Source organism: Nycticebus coucang, chromosome 12 (genome assembly GCF_027406575.1).
Source record: "Nycticebus coucang isolate mNycCou1 chromosome 12, mNycCou1.pri, whole genome shotgun sequence".
In the NCBI taxonomy this organism is placed as follows: domain Eukaryota; kingdom Metazoa; phylum Chordata; class Mammalia; order Primates; family Lorisidae; genus Nycticebus; species Nycticebus coucang.
This window is the reverse complement of record NC_069791.1, coordinates 98,048,640-98,071,944: the sequence shown is the minus strand read 5'-3', so window position 1 is coordinate 98,071,944 and position 23,305 is coordinate 98,048,640. Positions and strand designations below refer to the sequence as shown.

The 23,305-nt window shown below is 48.3% G+C and overlaps 1 protein-coding gene across 3 annotated transcripts in view; it reads left to right on the top strand.

Moving 5' to 3' along the window:
* Window positions 1–23,291, top strand: part of IFT140 (intraflagellar transport 140) — a 99,687-nt gene extending 76,396 nt beyond the window's left edge. For all 3 annotated transcript variants that reach the window (XM_053557826.1, XM_053557827.1, XM_053557824.1), the window contains 12 exons: window positions 4,724–4,901; window positions 5,374–5,564; window positions 6,140–6,235; window positions 6,428–6,560; window positions 6,634–6,777; window positions 7,606–7,734; window positions 7,867–8,049; window positions 13,073–13,279; window positions 13,532–13,744; window positions 13,835–14,001; window positions 15,843–15,984; window positions 23,071–23,291. In XM_053557826.1, coding sequence (XP_053413801.1) covers window positions 4,724–4,901; window positions 5,374–5,564; window positions 6,140–6,235; window positions 6,428–6,560; window positions 6,634–6,777; window positions 7,606–7,734; window positions 7,867–8,049; window positions 13,073–13,279; window positions 13,532–13,744; window positions 13,835–14,001; window positions 15,843–15,984; window positions 23,071–23,277 — 1,990 coding nt within the window. In that variant the 3' untranslated portion in view covers window positions 23,278–23,291. The remainder of the gene's footprint in view (window positions 1–4,723; window positions 4,902–5,373; window positions 5,565–6,139; window positions 6,236–6,427; window positions 6,561–6,633; window positions 6,778–7,605; window positions 7,735–7,866; window positions 8,050–13,072; window positions 13,280–13,531; window positions 13,745–13,834; window positions 14,002–15,842; window positions 15,985–23,070) is intronic.
* Window positions 23,292–23,305: the final 14 nt, after the last annotated feature.

The window sequence follows — 23,305 nt, the reverse complement described above, 5'->3', positions numbered from 1 at the left end:
TTGGCCTGTGCCAGGAGAATTGTGATTTCTGTTCTTGTCTGTTCACTCCAGCCTCTGTTTGCTCACACTCTTGGTATCAGGAACTTGACAGAGAGTACACAGTGGGGTTGTGCATCGGCCAAGCCATCTTGTGGGTCCTCAGAGGACCCAGGGAAACATCCACAGTCCCTGCATGTGCCCTCCTCTGAGCATGTGGAGTGCAGCGTCTCAAATGTCCATGCTCCTAAGCACACAATGCAATAAGTCGTCTAGAAAAGAAAGTTTTCCCCAAAGTTGCCAGTAGGGACAAATTTATTTCCTCCTTAATTAATTCCATCACTTATTTTTAGGTAATGGTTAAATGACTAATGTCTAATAAAAAGCAAGTGCCATCTCAAAGCCCAGAGGAGAAGCAGCCCCTAAGCAGCCCTGTCGGTCCTTTTCTTGGGCTGAGTTACGTGGCCACAGCCAGGTACCCACCCTCAGGGTCAGCAGCTGTGAAGTCCTGGGTCACAGCTTCCATTATCGGCCCTGCCCTCCTGGCCTTGCTGCACCCCAGTTTCTAGCTTCTGCACTATGGGAGGCTGGGAACAAGAGGGTAAAAGTGGGAGTGTCCTTCCTGGGCGGTGACACTGTCCTCAGAAGATCTGTGGCTGTCCTGACAGGGCTCCAATCGAGACCCCTCCTCTCCTCCCAGCCACTGGGTGTCTTTGGTCTGCCTTGCAGTCTAACTGCAGCCCCCATGTACATCTGCGTCACATCCTTAAACAAAGAGGGAGCCTTACCAGAGCAGAAATGGCAATAGTGTGCCCTTCGGTGGAGACATCAAGCTGCTGATCCCCTAGTTGGCCCCTGTCTGGGCGTAGAGAGGTCTCAGCAGAGCTTCTGCACACACAGGGCTCTGCAGAGACCAGGGCTGGTTTAGGGCCTGCAGCCATGCTGCCATCTGCTTCTTGTTTCAGGCACTCAGAATTGATGAAGTACAGATGTGAGTGACTTTCCACAGACTGGCCTGGACAACAGGAAATTCTCAGGACTTGGATGGGGACTCAGAGAGTGTTTACTTCTTGGAATTTATGTCAGATGCACAAACTCAGGACCCTGCGCTAGAGTTAAAGCTATCCTAAATCCTTGGCAAGTTGTGCATGGAGAGAATGTTAAGAATTACACGGAGGGGTTGACAAAAGTTCTGGTAGCCAGTTTGACACAGCATGTGTTTTCGTAGAAGCTTGCAGCTGACTTCGGGTCCAGCAAGTCTGATCTCAGCTGGGTGAGGGGCCTCTGCCCTCCCTGTGGTTTGCTCAAAACAGCCTCAGTCCAGTTGGGGCCACTCTTAGAGGGGCACTTTGAGCATCTGTCTGCCTGGCTGTGCTACACAGAAGCATGGGCTCTTCCCTGTGTGGGAAGAACCCCTGCATGGCAGAGGCCTAACCACAGGATGGAGGACTGGGAAGCAGCAGTGTGGCAGATCCCTGGTCACACAGGTGTGCAGGGAGCTGTAGGAAGCTGAGTCAGGTCTCTGAGCTTCTTTCTCCTATCCCCAACCCTCTTTCCAAGAGCAACTAACCCTGGTGGGCACAGCCTGTCCTGCTTATTTAGGCCATTCTATACTTTGTTGTTATTGTTTTAAGAGATAGAGTCTCTGTTGCCCAGGCTGGTGTACAATGGTGTCATCAACCTCAAACTCCTGACCTGAAGTCAATCCCCTCCCCCGAGCCTCCCAAGTAACTGGGACTACAGGCACCCACCACCATGCCCAGCTTGTTATTTTTAAGATATGAGGTCTTACTGTGTTGCCCAGGCAGATCTCAAAAACTCTTGGCTTCCTAAAGTGCTGGTTATGCATGTGAGCTACCAAGCCTGGCCATTCTCCACTTCAGTGGGACACAAACCATTTGTTTTCAAGACACGGCAGAGGAAAGGGAGCCACACCCTTTCCATGTGGAGGCACATCACATCCCTGACCGTGCCACACACCTGGCCTCAGGAGACAGTTGAGAGTAAACATGGATTATTATTTTTTGTGTGTGTGTGTGATTTTTGGCCGGGGCTGGATTTGAACCTGCCACCTCTGGCATATGGGACTGGCACCCTACTCCTTGAGCCACAGGTGCTGCCAAACATGGATTATTTTTTAAAACATTCCAATCGTGTGAAATAATTTGGAATGGGAGGATAAAAAAAAATCTGATCTCAGCTCGGTGCCTGTGGCTCAAGCGGCTAAGGCGCCAGCCACATACACCTAAGCTGATGGGTTCGAATCCAGCCCAGGCCCACCAAACAACAATGATGGCTGCAGCCCAAAAGTAGCTAGGCATTGTGGTGGGTGCCTGTAGTCCCAGCTACTTGGGAGGTGGAGGCAGGAGAATTGCTTGAGCCCAGGCGTTGGAGGTTGCTGTGAGCTGTGATGCCACAGCACTCTACCCAGGGTGACAGCTTGAGGCTCTGTCTCAAAAAAAGAAAAAAAAAGATCTGATCTCGAACTAGCATTTAGTTGTCAATGGAATGGTCAGCACACCTCACACCTCCAGTTTGTGCCACAGACCTGGGAGACCAGCTCCCCAAGACAGCACAGAGAAGTGAGAGAATGAGAAGCCTCTGAGGCGTTATGACATCCCTTTTTCCCATTCTGTAGAATTTACTACAGAAGTTATGTGGTGAGAACAGGATATTTCTCTAATTTGGTTTCTCAAATCTCCAGATATGACCTCTATGTTCCATGTGCTGTCACTAACTGGCATTTCTAGACGCAGCGGTCTCTCGGAGCCTGGTCTGCTGGGTGTGACCTATGCTCCACAAGAGGGCCAGGAGGCCCCAGTGGAGGCAGCTTTTTCTAGGAGGTTCACCGATCCCATACCATGGTCCTTCATGTGCATTTAACTGGCCCTCAGGGTAGTATAGAAAGATAAGCTGTGGTTTTCTGCTGATTGTAAAGAAAAGTTTAAATGAAAAGAAGGTGATTCCTTGGCTCAAGCCCTTGGATGACCAAGTCTGTAACAGCCTCTTCAGGGAAGGAGCTCGAGTGGGTCCCAGGCATCTGCAGCCTCACAGCTATTACTGATGTGAATTATGAAGCCAAATTGACAAGGAAAGCAAACCAGCCTCCATTAGAAAGAAATGGGCTGTGTGTGCATGTCCACCTGGGACACAGACCCTAGCCTCAAAAGTGGGGAGAGCCAATTCTGTCCACTCGGCACTCCCATCTCCTACAAGCATTTTCTCTCAGATTCGTCTAAAGGAAGCTGAGAGGTGGCTTTCTCAGAGTGGGGCTTGGCCCTCAGCACTCTGTTCTCATGAGCTAGTCCTTGCCCTAGGCATGCACACCCCTGCACCCCCTTACTCACCAGGACAGCAGGGCGCCTCTCCTGGGCAGCCTGCCCTTTCAGTCCCCTACCTCTTCTGTGGCCTGTGGGGAGGGAGCAGACTCCTGCCCCCTGGAGCAACTGCTCTGTGACTACCACTTTATCTGAGGGAGCAACTAGGAATTTGGACCCTTCCAAGGACATGTCCCCTAGCCACACACCCCCAAAGGTTGCTGCAGTACTGCTGGTGGTAGAGGAGGAGGAGGTGACACCTAAGCTTCCATGAACATTCAGTTCTCACCGAGTGTCGTGTCCCCAGGGGTGGCCAAGAGCCACTTTTGCCTTCTCCAGGCCCTGCAGATCAGCACTCTGGGTCATTTCCAGGTTTGCACCAAGCCTAGTGACCTACTGAGCAGGAATCCAGGACAGAAAGCCAAGACTGGCATCAGAGGGGGAGAACTCACTAGCACACCTTAGAAAGAGGCCCAAGTAGTTCCTTGAGGCTTGTGCTGTCTGTGGTGGGGCTGCCAACTCCTGGGCTTTGTGCCTCAATATGGAACCTCAACCCTATGAGCCTGCAGTGGGCTGGGTCATCCTCTGAGGGGCAAGTCCTGCTCCAGGCTCCCAGCTCCCCAGGCTGTACCCTCTGACTATCAGAGGAGGTGGGCTGAAGGTCCGCTCCATCAGGGGCTGATTCACTGAAAGCTCTGCAGCATCTTCCATCGCCCACTCAGGTGAGAACAGGAGGTTCTGTCTTTGAGGCAGCTCTGTGTATAAGAAAGAAGCCAGTGTCTGTGAGCAGACAGACAGGTAATGCAGGAGAGAGCCACAGGAGTGGGATGACCTTCCTAGGTCCTTCTGACTCTTAATGGGCCCTGTCTCCCATCAAAACTCAGGATCAGGGAGGTTGTAAGATGCAGCCTCTGGGCAGCGCTTGTGGCTTAGTGGGTAGGGCACCAGCCCCATATACCGAGGGTGGTGGGTTCAAACCTGGCCCCGGCTGAACTGTAACAACAACAAAAAAAATAAGCTGGGCGTTGTGGCGGGCTCCTGTGGTTCCAGCTACTCAGGAGGCTAAGGCAAGAGAATCGCCTAAGCCCAGGAGTTGGAGGTTGCTGTGAGCTGTGTGATACCACGGCACTCTACTGTGGGCAATAAAGTGAGACTCTGTCTCTACAAAAAAAAAAAAAAAATGCAGCCTCTGGCCCTAAGCTCTGAAAGTCTCCACAGTGGAACTTGGGACAGTCTCTGTCACATTCATTCCTGTGGGCCAATGGCCCATGGTCTGGAACAGTCTTGCTATGCATGGAGCGATGCAGTGAGGCCACATACAGGCTCCTCCCTTGGTAGCTGTGTGTGCTGACAGATTGCCCACGGACCAGGGCCCTGTGGGGCTCAAAGCACTGGCCAGGAAGCTCAGGGAGCCCCTTCTCTGCCCACAGCGAGGCTGTTTGGGAGAACATGGCGCGCATGTGTGTGAAGACCCAGCGGCTGGACGTCGCCAAGGTGTGCTTGGGGAACATGGGCCACGCTCGCGGGGCCCGAGCATTGCGGGAGGCAGAGCAGGAACCAGAGCTGGAGGCCAGAGTGGCCATGCTGGCCATACAACTGGGCATGCTGGTGAGTCAGGAGCCACCTCTGGGACAGATTGGCAAGAAGCCTACACCTCCACCCACTGCCCTGAGCCTGCAGTGGGGGTATAAGGGCCCTGGGCAGCTCCTCTCCAGCTGGGGTTTGGTGTAGCAGCCCCAAAGGGTTAGGGTGACAGGGAGGCAGGCAGGGTGTGGGTGAGGCAACTACTGGGTTATGATGGGGCCACTGCCCACGAGCTGTGCATTGGTCTTGCTTTCCAGCCATGGGTTAGGAAAGCCATGTTGGCATTTGTCATGAACACACCATGTCTTTGCCATGAGCTCGTGGGCAGCAGAAACCACCCTGCTGGCCCCTGCATGTCAGTGAGCTTCATGACATGGGAGATGCCAGGACAAGTCAGCTCATGACGGTTGCCATGTCCCCTAGAACAGTCTTTTTATAAAGCATCAGTTTGTGGAGACTGTGATTGCAATGACACTCGCCCTTCTTTATTCTTCAGGAGGACGCTGAGGAACTGTATAAGAAATGCAAACGCTATGACCTTCTAAACAAGTTTTACCAGGCCTCGGACCAGTGGCAGAAAGCTGTAGAAATTGCTGAGCTCCATGACCGAGTTCACTTACGCACTACCTACTACAACTATGCCAAGCACCTGGAGGCCAGCACCGACTGCGGGCTGGCACTTAGTTAGTGAGTGTGGGCCATGAGGCTTCCTGACTGCTCCTAGGGTGAGCCCAGAATGTCTCTGTGGTGAGGTACACACAGAGGTCCTCAGGAGGAGGAGTCTCTCTCAGGGTTGTCGGCCACCCCCTGGGAAGCCTTCAGGGCAGCATGGGGTCTGTAGCTCTAGGAGAGCCCCAGTGGCTGTCTTCCCTCACACCCCAGCCTACTTCAGGTTTAAGGCCCATTAAAGAAGAACATCTGTCCTGTTACTCGTGCTATAGCACAGGTTGGGCTTGGTGCCTCTGTGAGAGCAAATGAACCACTGTCTGGAGCCCTGCCACAAGGTCACCCTTGCCAGAGGAGGAGCTCTTGGCCAAGGTCCATGTCCATGATCTGGAATATGTGTGGGCAGCACTGAGGTGGGACCAGCCCCCAGGGTCACTGCGCTGCAGGAAGCTACTGCTGTGTCCCAACAGTGCACATGCAGGTTACTGGAGCTACCGGTGGGGCACATCACCACTCAGATATGCATCTTGTGACACTACCTCTTGGCACATCTGGTCATCACAGGGCTGAGGTCCTCCTCCCTTCTTCCTCCACAGCTATGAGAAGTCAGATACCCACCGCTTCGAGGTGCCCAGGATGCTCTCAGAGGACCTGCAGTCCCTGGAGCTCTACATCAACAAGATGAAGGACAAGTAAGTGTCCCCACTGGAGGCCAAGAGCCTGCTTCTTTACCCTTGCTTACGAGCGCCCTGGGCAAAAAGTGGGTCTCCTGATTGCAGGGCATGTGTCACATCCTCTGAGGGTGGTGTGGGGACCTGGGTGGGAGGTACTCCAGGTGGGAGCGGGGCCCTGATGGAGAACCTATGCCTTATGGGGCTCCACAGGACCCTGTGGAGGTGGTGGGCCCAGTACTTGGAGAGTCAGGCAGAAATGGACACTGCACTGCACTACTATAACCTGGCACAGGACTATTTCTCCCTAGTCCGCATCTACTGCTTCCAGGGCAACATTCAGAAGGTAAGGGCTTTGTGGTGGGAGTTGGCCTGCTGGTGGAGGCAAAGCCACTGGGTTTCTTTGGGTATCTCTCTAGGCAGCTGAAATAGCCAACGAGACTGGAAACTGGGCAGCATCATATCACCTTGCCCGCCAGTACGAGAGCCAGGAGGAGGTGAAGCAGGCGGTGCACTTCTACACGCGGGCACAGGCGTTCAACAATGCCATCCGCCTATGCAAGGTAACTCAGGGCACAGGTGGCCTCTGGGGGTTCAGCTCAGCAAATGGAAAAATGTCACTTCCTGGCTGTTTTCAACAACAGTTGTGAGTTGTATCATTAACACTCCTGCCCTGCTGGTTCTCCCCACTCACTGCCCACTCCACTTACCTTTCTCACCCCTGCGTCCAATGTGGTTTGTACAGCAGAGCTGCCATGCCATGTTTTCTAGCATCTACGTTCCTGAGCAAGACCCTTTATACAAAGCTTTTGGATGCTGTATCCATAAAAATATCCCAACTCAGGGTCTCACTTCTGTAAAATTTGGGGTCAGCTATTTCTTATAGTGCTCTACAAAACAGAACAAGAAGTGTCTGAGACGCCTGGTGTATAGTCAGACCAAGGAAGGCATCAAGGTACTGGTTAAAAATCGCAGTTGCATGGCGGTGCCTGTAGCTCAGTGGGTAGGGCGCCAACCACATACACCAAGGCTGGCAGATTCAAACCCAGCCCGAGCCAAGTAAAACAACAATGACAACTGCAATAAGAAAATAGCCAGGCGTCATGGCAGGTGCCTGTAGTCCCAGCTATTTGGGAGGCTTAGGCAAGAGAATCTCTTGAGCCCAAGAGTTAGAGGTTGCTGTGAGCTGTGACGCCATGGCACTCTACTCAGGACAACAGCTTGAGACTCTGCCTCCCCCAAAATAATTTTTAATTAAATAAATAAATAAAAATTGCATTGCAGAGATTACTTAGTAACATGTCAGACTCCATTCACCACATTCACAAATCTAAGTGAGCTCAGGGTGCCAGGCGGGAGTTGTCTATAGACAGCAGCTGTACCTCCTACAGGAAAATGGCTTAGATGACCAGCTCATGAACTTGGCCCTGCTGAGCTCACCAGAGGACATGATCGAGACAGCCAGATACTACGAGGAAAAGGGCGAGCAGATGGACAGGGCAGTTATGCTATACCACAAGGTGAGGGCTAGGACCTGGGGAAAGGGGCAGCAGGCACAAGGCTCCTGCCAGAGACTGGGGGCATTGCCTGTGCAAGGCCCAGTCTTGGGGCCCCACAGCTTGGCAGCTGCTTAGAGCCCACACTGTCCACAGGCTGGCCACTTCTCCAAGGCCCTGGAACTGGCCTTTGCCACCCAGCAGTTTGCAGCCCTGCAGCTCATAGCAGAGGACCTGGATGAGAAGTCGGATCCTGCCCTGTTGGCCCGCTGTTCAGACTTCTTCATCGAGCACAGGCAGTACGAGAAGGCAGTGGAACTGCTGCTGGCTGCCAAGAAGGTACTGTGGGGCTCATGCAAGCACCACAGCTCCAGGGTCACCTTTCCCACAAGTGTAGCCAGACAGCCTCACTGTCTCTGGCTACACCTCCACTGGAGGGGAAGGGCCCTGGGGATGAGCTCAGGTTCACTGCCCACTTCACACATGTCATCAGGTTGTGACGGGGAATTGAACTCTCCTGTGTAGGGAGGAGAGGATACACATAACTCAAAATTTCCCATCTTACCCATTTTAAGTGCACTGTTCAGTAGCATTAAGTATATTCACATTTTTATTCAACCAATCTCCATAACTCTTTCATCTTCCTAAACTGAAGCTCTGTCCCATTAAACACTAATGCCCAAATCTCCTGCCTAGCCCCTGGTACCTACCTTTCTACCTTCTGCCTTTGAGTTTGACTCCTTATGGGACCTCTTATAAGTGGAATCAGACCGTGTGTGGTGTTTTGTGCCTGGCTTGTTTCACTGAGCATAACGTCATAGCAGGTGTCAGAGCTTCATTCCTTTCAGGGCCAACTAACATCCTATTGCCAGGAAGAGCACATTGTGTGTATGGTGGTTCCGCCTCTGGACTATGCTGTGGCCATGGGTGTGCAGGTCTCTATTCAAGACCTTGCCTTCCCAGGATTTGAGTATTTACCCAGAAGTGGGGTTCCTGGATCACCTGGTGATTTTACGTTGACTCTTATAAGAGAACCTGCCAGACTGTTGTCCCATAGCAGCCACACCTCGGTATGGTGCAAATGTTTTGTTTTCTCTGCATCCTCACCAACTCTTGTTATTTCATACGGTTTTTTTTTAATAGTGAATCTAATGGTGTATGCATTTTTTTAAATAGAAAACTTTCCCTTGTGAGAAACCTAACGGACATATAGACAATTGTTAATCATACAAAAATCAGCTTGTCCAAATTAAAAGATCATTCTTCCTGCAGCCAGAATTAGGTTTGCAGCTTCATTTCTTGCTACTGAGCAATTAAAGAATTCTTAGACAGTGAAAAGGCACATGCTGTGTTCTTGGTTAGAAAGATCCGGCTCAGTGCCTGTAAGTGGCTAAGGCGCCAGCCACATACACCTGAGCTGGCGGGTTCGAATCCAGCCCAAGCCCGCCAAACAACAATGACAGCTGCAACCAAAAACTAGCCGGGCGTTGTGGTGGGCGCCTGTAGTCCCAGCTAATTGGGAGGTGGAGGCAGGAGAATCACTTGAGCCCAGGAGTTGGAGGTTGCTGTGAGCTGTGATGCCACCCTGTACCCAGGGTGACAGCTTGAGGCTCTGTCTCAAAAAAAAAAAAGAAGAAAGAAAAGAAAGATCCATTCTAAGTAACCTACAGATTAAATCTGACCCCAGGAAAAACACCAAAGGGTTTTCTCCAACTATAGGGTATCCCAAAAAGTTGCCATGCATAGAGAAAATGGGAAATTATAATTAAATGTACCTTTAGGGTGGCACCTGTGGCTCAAAGGAGTAGAGTGCTGGCCCCATATACCAGAGGTTGTGGGTTCAAACCTGGCCCCAGCCAAAAACTGCAAAATAAATAAATAAAAATAAATTTACCTTTATATGCAAAATATTCATTACAGAATTTTCCAAAATATTTACAAAATGTTGTGTACGTGTTTGCCACCTTTGTAAAACTTTTGTAATGAATATGTTATAAATAAAGGTATGTTTAGCTACAATTTCCTATTTTCCTGATGTATGGCAACTCTATGTCTTCACAATAAAAACTAGATAAACCAGAATAGCAGAAAAACATGAAAAAGAAGACTAAGAGGTGATTGAATACAATACATACATTTACTATGTGATAGGGGATTGCATTGTACAGCACTGAGGAAAGACAGGCCACTCAGTAACAAGGTTAGTACAAACAGATAACCATTTGGGGGAAGGGAAGTTAAATCCTCATCCCCCTTCCATCAGAGTAAATTCCAAATAGGTCAAAGATTGATAGTGAAACAACAGCAGTTCTACCATGCAACGTCCTGCATAATCTTAGAAGAGGAAAAAATTTTTTCTTTTTCTTTTTTTCTTTTTTAAGACAGAGTTTCACTATGTCACCCTGGGTAGAATGCCATGGTGTCACAGCTCACAGCAACCTCAAACTCTTAGGCTTAAGCGATTCTGTTGCCTCAGCCTCCCAAGTAGCTGAGACTACAAGCGCCCGCCATGACACCCAGCTATTTTTCTGTTGTAGTTGTCATTATTGTTTAGCAGGCCCAAGCCGGGTTCAAACCCACCAGCCCTGGTGTATGTGGCCAGCTACCTAACCACTGAGCTACCGGTGCCAAGCCAGGAAAGATTTTTCTGAGTATGATAAAAACCAGTCCAAAGGGCAGCGCCTGTGGCTCAGTGAGTAGGGCGCCGGCCCCATATGCCGAGGGTGGCGGGTTCAAACCCAGCCCCGGCCAAACTGCAACAAAAAAAAAATACCCGGGCGTTGTGGTGGGCGCCTGTAGTCCCAGCTGCTCGGGAGGCTGAGGCAAGAGAATCGCGTAAGCCCAAGAGTTAGAAGTTGCTGTGAGCCGTGTGACGCCACGGCACTCTACCCGAGGACAGTACAATGAGACTCTGTCTCTACAAAAAAAAAAAAAAAAAAACCAGTCCAAAGGCCTTAATGAAGAAGTCTGATCAATTCAACCAAATACAAATTTGAAAATAGCGTGTGAGAAAAAGTACCATAAACAAGGTGAAGATAAATAGTAAAATGTAAAAAATATATTTTGCTATATCCAATAAGCTAATTTTCTGAAAATTTATCAAATTCATATAAACCAATAACAAATTTACCAGCAACTCAAATGGAAAGGGCAAAGAATATGAATAGTTCATTAAAAAGGAAATGTGAATGGTTCCTTAATACAAAATGGTTAGTTTTATTCATAATAAGAGCGACACGGATCAGGCGGCGCCTGTGGCTCAGTGGGTAAGGTGCCAGCCCCATATACTGAGGGTAGTGGGTTCAAACCCAGCCCCGGCCAAATTATAACAACAACAACAAAAAAAAAATAGCCGGGCGTCGTGGCGGGCGCCTGTAATCTCAGCTACTCAGGAGGCTGAGGCAAGAGAATCGCCTAAGACCAAGGATTTGGAGGTTTTTGTGAGCTGTGACAGACCCCACGGCACTCTACCAAGGGTTAATGGTAGGAAAAAAAAAAAAAAAAGGCGACACTGATCAAAACTCATTTTTCAGCTTGGCGCCTGTGGCTCAAGTAGCTAAGTTGCCAGCCACATACACCTAAGCTGGCGGGTTCAAATCCAGCCTGGGCCCTCCAAACAACAAGGATGACTGTAACCAAAAAATAGCCAGGCACCTGGCACCTGTAGTCCTAGCTACTTGGGAGGCAGAGGCAGGAGAATCGCTTGAGCCCAGGAGTTAGAGGTTGCTGTGAGCTGTAATGCCATGGCACTCTATCCAGGGTGACAGGTTGAGGCTCTGTCTCAAAAATATATATATATTTTTTTTTTTTTTTCATTTTCATGAATTGTACCACTAAGGTGAAAAGGTTAGAAAACCCACTAGGTTGTCCTGGAATAGATGAGTAGGGCACCTACCACAGGTAAAATTTACATCTCCCGGGCAGCACCTGTGGCACAGAGGAGTAGGGCACTGGCCCCATATCCCGGAGGTGGTGGGTTCAAACCCAGCCCCGGCAAAAAAAAAAATGTACATCTCCCTTGATCCAGCAGTCCCTTTCCTCATGAATTCATCCTCACTGACAGACTGACACATGTGTAGGTAATGTGCAGATACAAGGTATGCTCTGCAGAAGTTTTTGTAACAGCAAAGGACAGTCACCCTCCTGTTACCAACAGGCTGAGTTAAACGATCAGCTGTTCCTCAGCACAGTGGAGCCCTACACAGCAGTCAGAAAGCACACAGCCAGCGCCTCGAGTACTAAGGCGATATGACCGCCAAAGCAAAATTGTTTTTTTCTAAGACACATCTTTAAGTGAAGAACATAAAATTTTTTCTGGTTCAAGTTGATGTTAGAAAAGAAAAGAAAGGGTGGCTCCTGTGGCTCAAAGGGATAGGGCGCCAGTTCCATATGTTGGAGGTGGTGGGTTCAAACCCAGCCTCGGCCAAAAACCACAAAAAAAAGAAAAAAAAAAACAGAAAAGAAAAAAGTATATAATTTTTCTTAAAATTTTAAGAAAATTAAGACCCTTAATTTAAAGAATTTTCTTTTCTTTTCTTTTTTTTTTTTTTTTTTGTTGCAGTTTGGCGGGGGCTGGGTTTGAACCCATCACCTTCAGCATATGGGGCTGGCGCCCTACTCACTGAGCCACAGGCACCACCCAAGAATTTTATTTTCTTATTTATTTATTTTGAGACCAACTTTCCCTATGTTACCCTCAGTAGCATGCTGGGGCATCACAGCTCACAGCAAACTCAAACTCTTGGGCATAAGCTATTGTCTTGCCTCAGCCTTCTAAGTAGCTGGGACTACAGGCGTCTGCCACAACACTCAGATATTTTCTTTTTTTTTCTTTTTTTTTTTTTGTGGTTTTTGGCCCGGGCTAGGTTTGAACCTGACACCTCTGGCATATGGGACCGGCACCCTACTCCTTGAGCCACAGGCACCACCCCCAGATATTTTCTTGTTGCAGTTGTCATTATTGTTTTAGCTGGCCTGGGGTGGGCTCTAACCCGCCAGCCTGCATGTGGCTGGTGCCATAACCCCTGAGCCAAGAATTTTAGAAGATTATAGAAGAAAATGAATTACCAGTTTCCTTTTTCTCCCATAACAAATACAATATTCATTTGAGCTCCTTGTTTCCTTTGTTACATTGTAGAATGTTAATAGCATGAAAGAAAGTAACATGAATGAGCCTTGTGTCCTTTGGGTTGGTGGGTGTGAAACATCCTTGTCTCTTCCCCATCTGGACAGTGGCCACCACCTAGTGCCATGGGCCTGACATCCTCAGAGGGTTGGCAGATGCAAGGACACCACTCAGGCCCTCAGCCCTCCTCCACTGCTCACAGGTGACAGCCCCTCGTTTTCTGCGGCGTTTTTATAGTATCACGAAGCCCTGCAACTGTGCCTGGAGCAGAACATGACCATCACAGAAGAGATGGCCGAAAAGATGACTGTTTCCAAGGACTCGAAGGACCTGTCTGAGGACTCCCGGAGGGAGCTGCTGGAGCAGATAGCAAACTGCTGCATGCGCCAGGGCAGCTACCACCTAGCCACAAAGAAGTACACACAGGCTGGGAACAAGCTGAAGGTGAGCGTGGCCAAACTGCTCTCTCAGCCATCTCACAGCCATTTAGATGCAGCCTGCTCTGCATTTCTCCATGTGCCTGTGCTTAACCAGAGTGAGCAAGAGCTTTTCAGGCGTGGGGGAGGGGGGGAGGGAGTTGGGGTAAGTAGGGGGGCATGACAGATCAGATAGAGAAGCCCTGAGTCACTCTCTTTGTGAACCAGACTTGCAGCACTGCTGGGTGCTGCACACCTGAGCCCAGCTCTCTCTGCCTAGGCCATGAGAGCCTTGCTCAAGTCAGGAGACACGGAGAAGATCGTGTTCTTCGCAGGCGTCTCCAGGCAGAAGGAAATCTACATCATGGCTGCCAACTACCTGCAGTCCCTGGACTGGCGGAAGGAGCCGGAGATCATGAAGAACATCATCAGCTTCTACACCAAGGGGCGTGCCCTGGACCTGCTGGCAGGCTTTTATGATGCCTGTGCCCAGGTATGGTCCTTCCTTGGGACTCTAGCAGGCCCAATGAAGGTCATGGGAGGTCCTGGCCCTTGCTAGGTCTTAACATTCCCCTTGGTGCAGGTGGAGATTGACGAATACCAGAACTACAACAAAGCCCATGGGGCACTGACTGAGGCCTACAAGTGCCTGGCCAAGGCCAAGGCTACAAGCCCCCTGGACCAGGAAACCAAGCTGGCTCAGCTGCAGAGCAAGATGGCACTAGTAAAGAGGTTCATCCAGGTCCGCAGGTATGTCCCTGGGAGACAGCAGGGCAGGGGCCAGAGGCAGACCCAGGGATTGACTGAAGCAGCTGACCACAGGACAGCCCCCCCACCCCGCACTGCACCATGGGCCTCTGGTAGCCCCACAGGCTCCTCTGCACCTCATGCTTCTCCAGCTTCCTTCGCTGGGAGCACAAGGACTAAGGGGAGGGAGCCAAACCAAGCTTTCATTTCTGATGAACGTTCTTCAAAGGAAATCCTTGAGTAACTAGATAGGAATCCAAAGGGCAGGTGTGCACCTGCCCAGGGCACGCAGGGGTCAGGCAGGTCATCCTGAGTGAGGGACCATTGTGTGAGTCAGGGTGGCTGGGGTTGGGATGACCAGCACTCTCTTGCCACCAGGCTCTTGGCCTATATGGGGGAGGCCTAGGCAGTGCATTGCCTGGTTGTTTTTTTTTTTTTGCAGTTTTGGCAGGGCCAGGCTTGAACCTGCCACCCCCAGTATATGGAGCCAGCACCCTACTCCTTGAGCCACAGGCACCGTCCATTGTCTCAGTTTTTAGGAAGGGCAAGAATCTAAATTTTTATGGGATACTTCCCAGTTTTCATCTATGGGCAGGTAATTCTGGGGGTACTACACCTGAGCAGACATCTGTGGGCTTCCAAGGCTCAACACTCAAGAGTGTGTCTCTCATCTGAGAACAGTGTTTCTTTTTTTTTTTTTTTGGTAGAGACAGAGTCTCACTGTACCGCCCTCGGGTAGAGTGCCGTGGCGTCACACGGCTCACAGCAACCTCTAACTCTTGGGCTTATGCGATTCTCTTGCCTCAGCCTCCCAAGCAGCTGGGACTACAGGCGCCCGCCACAGTGCCCGGCTATTTTTTTGTTGCAGTTTGGCCAGGGCTGGGTTTGAACCCGCCACCCTCGGCATATGGGGCCGGCGCCCTACTCACTGAGCCACAGGCGCCGCCCTGAGAACAGTGTTTCAAAAGAAGACTTCCCAAAACAGGGTTGAGCAATGCTGTACAAAGTGGAGTTCACTCGAAGGTCATTATCTACTAGGGTGTGTAGATTCTGGAATATCCTGTGCTTAATAGATGTCTGCTGAGGCTGGGCTGTGGAGGCAGAAGGAAGGAGAATGGGCAGAAGGTGGCCACTAGCAAGAGGACAAGGTGTGCAGATGGAGGGCAGAGGATACATGAGGGTCAGGGTGTAAGCCCCCCAAGGGTCAGGGTGGGCCAGGCACCTGCCTGCAGTAGCAGAGCCAGTGCATGTCCAAATGGGCCCTGGACCCTCCAAAAGTGGGAGCCTGAGCACTTTGCAGCTCCAGTCACCTTCCCTGGACCAAGTCGAGTCTCAGCTGGCTCATGGCAGGCTTACCCCGCTGGTCTTGTGTAGCTCAGGTGGCACACCCTGCTCTGCCACACATACCCATGCCAGGTCCCTCGTGTTGTCCTAAGTTCAAGCCAACTCCTCTGCTTGGAAGGTTCCTCTCAACTGCCTTGGTCAAGGTGGTGTGTCACTCTCTACGCATCCCCATCTACATACCCCTATATCCCCTCTGGGTCACACTTAACCTAGAGGTATCTGTCCCCTCTAGACTGTCTCTTGGACAGGAAGCATGGTTAGAAGTCTTTGATCTTGGTGTCCAAGCACAGGATCCAGCACTGGAAGTGATCAAGGACAATTTGCTAAACGAATGAATGAATGAACAAGTTAAGGGATTAACTAACAATGTGAGAATTAACTGCACAAAAAACTTCATCCCACCATTCCCCAGAGCTCCTTCTGCAGGACTAGTCTGCTGCGACTTCTGACAAGCACATGTTTAGGAGTTGGGGCTTAGGCCTCCTTTTTGCTTTCTTCAGGACGTACACAGAGGACCCCAAGGAGTCCATCAAGCAATGTGAACTACTCCTCGAGGAGCCAGACCTGGACAGCACCATCCGTGTCGGGGACGTCTACAGCTTCCTAGTGGAGCACTACCTGCAGATGGAGGAGCACCAGATGGTGAGGCCTGCACACTTTTCAGTGGGAGAATCCTGCCATCCTACCACATAAGGCTTCTGAAACTCTTAATGCCTCCTATATGGGGAGGTCTTTCTACTCTGGTAGGGAGAAGCATGAATGATAAATCTCTGGGGGATAAATCTCTCTGTATGGCATATACTTTCTGCTTATGTGTGTCGTGGTTTTTAAAGTACATTTCTGGTAGACAGCATCTAGTTGAGTCTTTATAAAATTCTGATAATCTTGCCTTTTAACTGGAATGTTTTAGCCACTTCCATTTAATATAATTATTAATAGGGCTTGATTTCAGTCTACCATTTTTGTTTGGTTTGTACTATCAGTTTTGTTGTTCCACCTGATCATTTCCCAGACCTCTGTTTTTTTCTTCATACACATGGACTATTCAGTACTCAGCTGAAGACTAAGAACCCTTTGAAGGTCTCCAGAGTGCTGTCTGTCTCTTTGCTCTCTCCTATTCAGTACCTATTCCATGATTCTGGCTGCCTTGGCCTGCCCAAATGCAGAACTATCTCCTCAGCATAGAGAGACTTTCAGCTATTTAGTTACCCTCTTTCTGTGTCATGGTCGGAAAAACTCTCAAGGCAGTAAGGTGGGGCAGCTGAATTGATCTTTATGAAATGTCCTCCTTTATCTCTTATAATATTTTAAAGCTCAGCACCTGTGGCTCAAGTGACTAAGGCGCCAGCCACATACACCTGAGCTGGCGGGTTCAAATCCAGCCCAGACCCACCAAACAACAATGACAGGTGCAACCAAAAAATAGCCAGGCGTTATGGCAGGTGCCTGTAGTCCCAGTTACTTGGGAGGCAGAGGCAGGAGAATCACTTGAGCCCAAGAGTTGGAGATTGCTGTGAGCTGTGATGCCACAGCACTCTACCCAGGGCGATAGCTTGAGGCTCTGTCTCAAAAAAAAAAAAAAAAAAATACTCTTTTGCAGTGTACCTAACCTCACACTTCTTTAGCTAGTCCTGCTGTATGGCATATCCTTTTCCTTCCTTTTACTTTCTGCTTATGTGTGTCGTGGTTTTTAAAGTACATTTCTGGTAGACAGCATCTAGTTGAGTCTTTATAAAATTCTGATAAACTGGGCGGCGCCTGTGGCTCAGCGGGTAGGGCGCCGGTCCCATATGCCGGAGGTGGCGCGTTCAAACCCAGCCCCGGCCAAAAAAAAAAAAAAAAAAATTCTGATAAACTTGCCTTTTAACTGGAATGTTTTAGCCACTTCCATTTAATATAATTATTAATATGGCTTGATTTCAGTCTGCCATTTTTGCTTGGTTTGTACTATCAGTTTTATTGTTCCTTTGAACTTTCTTTCCTGCCTTCTTTTAAATTAATTTTTTTTAGAATTTCATTTTATCTTTCCTTTTATTTATTTATTTATTTTTTGAGACAGAGTCTTATTATGTCACCCTCAGTAGAGTGCCACAGCATTACAGCTCACAGCAACCTCAAACTCTTGGGCTCAAGCGATTATCTTGCCTCAGCCTCCCAAGTAACTAGGACTACAGGCACCCGCCACAATGGCGGCTACTTTTTTGTTGCAGTTGTCATTGTTTGGCAGGCCCAGGCTGGGTTCAAACCCGCCAACCCCGGTGTATGTAGCCAGCACCCTAGCTGGTGAGCTACACACACTGAGCCTCCTGTTAGCTTTTTATCTTGTTGTTCTGTTTTTTTTCTTTTGAGACAGGGTCTCTCATGCTCTCACTTTGACTAGACTTCAGTGGTGTCATCATAGCTCACTGTAGCCTCAAACTCCTAGACTGGGCTGAAGTGATCCTTCTGCCTCAGCCTACCAAGCAGCCTTTGCCTAGATGATTTTTCTAATTTTTTAGAAATAGGGTCTTGCTGTGATGCTTAGGCTATTCTCAAACTCCTGGCCTCAAGTGATCCTCCCACCTTGGCCTCCCAAAGTGTTAAGATTACAGGTGTGAGTTACTTCATTGGCCTCAGATTTCTCTCTTCCACTCTTTATTTTCAGCATTCACTCTAGGGATTGCTATAAAAATTTTCATGTAATCACTTTTTGCTCAGAGTTATTGTCATACTACTTCATGAACTATACAAATAAACATATGGATACATTTACCCATTCACAACCCCACTTATATTTATCATACATACATAACATCAACATACATTATAAACACAATAGTGTTATAATTTTTGCTTAAAACAATATATTTTTAAAAAATTGAGGCGGCGCCTGTGGCTCAAGGGGTGGGGCGCCGGTCCCATATGCCAGAGGTGGCGGGTTCAAACCCAGCCCCGGCCAAAAACCAAAAACAAAATTGAAAGTAGTCTTTTACATTTACCTACGTATTTATAATTTCTGATATTCTTTACTTCTTTTTTTTTTTTTTTGCAGTTTTTGGCCGGGGCTAGGTTTGAACCCTCACCTCCTATATATGGGGCTGGTGCCCTACTCCTTTGAGCCACAGGTACCGCCCTGATATTCTTTACTTCTTAGCAATGACTCAAATTTTCATGTGGTTATCATTCATCTTCAGCCTGAATAACTAACTCCCTTTCATGTTCTTTTGAAGTACAGATCTTCTAAAGGTGAATTTTCTTTATTTTTCTTTTTTTTTTTTTTTTTTTGAGACAGTCTCACTGTGTTCCTCTCAGTAGAGTGCAATGGCGTCATAGCTCACAACAACCTCAAACTCTTGGGCTTAAGCAATTCACTTGCCTCACCCTCCTATGTAGCTGGGACTACTTAGGTGTAAAGGTGTAAAGGTGAATTTTTTTACTTTTCATTAATCTGAAATGTCCTTATTTTGCCTTTATTCCTTAAGGTTATTCTCATCACATAAAGAATTCAGACTTGTTTTCCCTTTCCACACTTGAATGTCTTTCCCCTGTGTTCTGGCCTCCTTCTGATAAGAAGTCAGCTGTTAGCTGTATTATTGTGCCCTTACATGTGATGTATGCATCCCCCCCAGCCCCTCTCCCCCCCACCCCCCCGCCACTTGCTGGCTATTTCTTGATTTTCTCTTCATATTTGGTTTTTAGCAGTTAGACAATGTCTCTAGGTGTTTTCATTTTATCCTGAGCTTCTGGAAACTATAAATTTATGTCTTCCACCAAATTTGTGAAATACAAAATTATTTTTTCTTCAATTTTTTTCTGACTCATTCTCTTTCTCCTTTTTATCTGGGACTCCAGTTAAATGTGAAGCCTTTCATATTAATTATACATATATTTGTGATTACTGTTCGTTATTTCCTTTTTTTTTCTGTCCTTTAGATTAGACAATTTATAGTGATCTATCTTCAAATCCATTGATTTTCTTTACCTATTTTCAATCTGCTTTTAACCTTTCTAGCAAATTTCTCATTTCAGGTTTTGTATTTTTCCGTTCTAGAATTTCTTCGCTAAAATTTCTTATATGTTCATTTGTTTAAAATGTATTTTCCTTTATATCCTTGAACACAGTTGTATTTGCTGATTTAAAAATCTTTGCTCTTAATTCTATTATCTGGGTCATGTAGGACTGTTCTCTATTATTTGCCTTTTCTCTTGAGGGTGGGTCATGTTTTCCTAGTTCTTCCAATGTCTAGTAATTTTTTTGTATTGTGGACATTGTGGATACTTCCTTGTAGGGACTCTGGATTCTGATATATTCCTTCAAAAGTAATGATTTTTTTCTAAATGTATTTTATGTAGGCAGTCACCTTTGTTCAACTCAAAGTCTAAACTCTGTTGCCTGTGGTGGATATCAGCTGAAATCTCTGTTTAATACTTGGGAGCTTTAGTTGGACTTCTCAAAGTCTATCCTCACCACCACCACATGCAGGCTCCAGCATTAAATAGACCAGAGTTTGTACTTAGAATTTGGGCTCCCTCTCTGACTTGCTCTATTCTAGTATTTCTGCCCTCACATTCCAACTTCTGTAGCCAACAAACACTTTTGATTCTTTAAGTAATTATAAATGCAAACTCCTTTGTGCCCTTTTGATGCTCACAGTGGCCCCGACTGGGGCTACCCTGGGGCTAGAAGTTATAACAAAATAAGCAGGAAACTCACCTAGTACTACCCCTCTTCCAGCTTCTGCTGCTTACAACTATTCTCCCATGCCTTTGATGTTTGCCCAGTTATCCATGGTCAGGGGATTGATCTAATATGATTTATGCTGCCATTATCAGAAGCCTCTCTCCTTATTCTTTTCTAGTCATAATTCTATAGGAGGTAACAAAGAATTCTGCTACCTGCATTTTGCCTTCATGTCTCCAAAGACAGACACCTTGGTAAACTTGCTGCAGTCCTTGTGCTCTGCATGCCATGCTGCAGAGCCACCTCCGCGTGCCAGCTGTGTCCCCTGGCAGAGAGAACTGATAAAATATAGTGCCCAGGGGATCTCTGTTTCCTCTCAAGTGCTCACAAACCACATATCACAAAATTAATTATAGAAATGTGCTGACAGTGTCAGCCTCACTAGGATGCAGTCTCCACAATTCATAGCAGAATTATTCAACAGGTAGCATTTCCCCAAATCTGAGAGTAAGCACTGAGACTCAGACTTCCCTGTACCCTATCACTTCTACTCACTGACATCCTTTGTTACTGAAAAAAAACTCAGTCTAATTCCAACAAGTATGGGGCGGGGGGAGTATTTTGGATTTGTTTTTTTTTTGAAACAGAGTCTTGCTCTGTTGCCCTGGGGTATAGTGCCGTGGCTCAGCCTAGCTCACAGCAACCTCAAACTCCTGAGCTCAAGTGATCTTCTTGCCTCAGCCTCCCCAGTACCTGGGACTACAGGCACCTGCCGCAACATCTGCCTAGTTTTTTTAGTAGAAATGGGGTCTCACTCTTGCTCAGGCTGGTCTTGAACTCCTGAGCTCAAGCAGTTCACCCACCTCGGCCTCCCAGAGGGCTAGGATTAGGTGTGAGCCATCACACCCAGCCTCCCAAGTTTAATTTTGTTTTTGTTTCTGAGACAAGCCTTGCTGAGTTGCCAAGGCTAAAGTGCAACAGTTACTCACAGGCACAGTCATAATTAGCTGCAGCCTCTAGCTCCTGGGCTTAAGTGATCCTCCTGCCTCAGCCTACACAGTAGCTGGAACTTCAGTCACCCACCAATGCAGGCTTTGGAGAAGAACTACAATTTTGTGTATAAAAACAAAATTGGGCTCGGCACCTGTGGCTCAAGCAGCTAAAGCGCCAGACACATACACCTGAGCTGGCAAGTTCAAATTCAGCTCAGGCCCGCCAAAAAACAATGACGGCTGCAACCAAAAACTACCCAGGCATTGTGGTGGGTACCTGTAGTCCCAGATACTTGGGAGGCGGAGGCAAGAGAATCGCTTAAGCCCAGGAGTTGGAGGTTGCTGTGAGCTGTGATGCTACAGCACTCTACCCAGGGTGACAGCTTGAGGCTCTGTCTCAAGGAAAAAAAAAAAAAATTGGACTACACCTGTAGTCCCAGCTACTCGGGAGGCTGAGGCAAGAGAATCGCTTAAGCCCAGGAGTTGGAGGTTGCTGTGAGCTGTGTGAGGCCACAGCACTCTACTGAGGGCCATAAAGTGAGACTCTGTGTACAAAAAAAAAAAAAAAATTGGACTACAGAGATGCTCACATAGCTGTATCTTCAACAGAAAAGTCCTATTTTAAATATTTCACCAACTTTTTTTTTTTTGCAGTTTTTTGGCCAGGGCTGGGTTTGAACCCGCCACCTCAGGCATATGGGGCCAGCGCCCTACTCCTTTGAGCCACAGGCGCCACCCTTCACCAACTTCTTTATTGGTCTCTCTTTTATGGGCAAGGGGTCTGTGAAACCAGTCTTTATTGTCTCTATGCTTGCTGAAAGCTTATGGAACCTTAAGGGGAAAAAATCCCAAACTGTAAGTAAACAGAAAAAGTGTAGTCATGCACAAGTCTCCGTTTGGCTAGGTGACAAAGGGAAGGGAAAGGACACCTTGCTGCTGTCTCCTTCATCTAACTTTCAAGCTCCTTGCCTGTGGCTTGCACCATCTACTCACCTCTTACTAGCCTGTCATCAGAGCCAAATCCTTACAAACTCCTAATCTCGGGTGTCAAGTATCTGCCTTAGTCAGGACATGCAATAGCATGCTACCTATCGTCCCGCACCCCTGCCCTTACCCCATTTTGGTGATTCCCTCCTTCTGGAGATGCTTCCTTGCCTTTCATGAAGCCAGCTCTGCATGTAGAGATCATGAGTGCTGGGCCACGGTTGTGTTCATGTGTGCACAGACCCCTCTGACCACCTCCCAGTGATCAGCTTCTCTCTCCTTCCTCTCCTGTTGCCAGGACTTCTGTCCAGCAAGGTGCCTAGGAAGTGTGTAAACACCTAAGGAAGCACCTTTTCATATGTAAATTCTTGCTCTCACACTTTCTCTTTGAGAATGTGGAGGGCTTGCCTATGTCTCTCCTCCTCAACACTCTCCCCCACACAGGGCAATGAGCCATCTATAAAGCTTTTTTTTGAGACAGAGTCTCAGTATGTTGCCCTCGGTAGAGTGCTGTCGCGTCACAGCTCACAGCAACCTCAAACTGTTGGCCTCAAGCAATTCTCCTGCCTCAGCCTCCCAAATAGCTAGGACTAGAAGTACCCTCCACAGTGCCTGTTTTTATTTATTTTTGGTTGCACTTGTCATTGTTTAGCAGGCCTGGGCCAGGTTCAAACCCACCAGCCCTGGTATATGTGGCCGGTGCCCTAACTGAGCAACAGATGCTGAGCCAAGCGTATTTTTTTTAAGGCAGGGCCCCACTGTGTCACCCAGCCTGGAGTGTGGTGGTCCATGTATGATCATAGCTTACTGAAGCCTTGAAAACAATCAAAAATACTGATGGCAGCTCATAGTCTTAACATCTAGAGCCTGCAACTTGCTGTCTTTGGACGCTATGATCCCTTGTAAGTGCTGGGGAGCCTCCAACCAGGGGACCTGAGTGTTCTCTGGAAGCAGCATGGCTCTCCACTGACTGAGGTAGCAAAGCTTGGTGCCTAGTGGGTATTTCAAAATCTCCTTCTAGTGAATAAGTGGGGTAGCCGCCTCAGCCCTTGCTGCAGACTAAACAAATGCTGGCTGTTAATTCTGCCCTAGGCCTACAAGTACCTGGAGGAAATGCGCAAGAGGATCCCCTCCGCCAGCATGTCCTATTACGTGAGCCAGCACACTGCAGACCTTGTGCTCCAGGGTCTCGGTCTCCCTCTGACTCGTGCCATGCCTGAGCGGACCCGCCACAACAGCATGGAGGACCAGAGAGAGGTGGATGAGGAGGTGGTAGAAGAGGTAGAAAATGATCCCTGAGGGGCCTAGGCCCCTGGCCAGTGTCCTG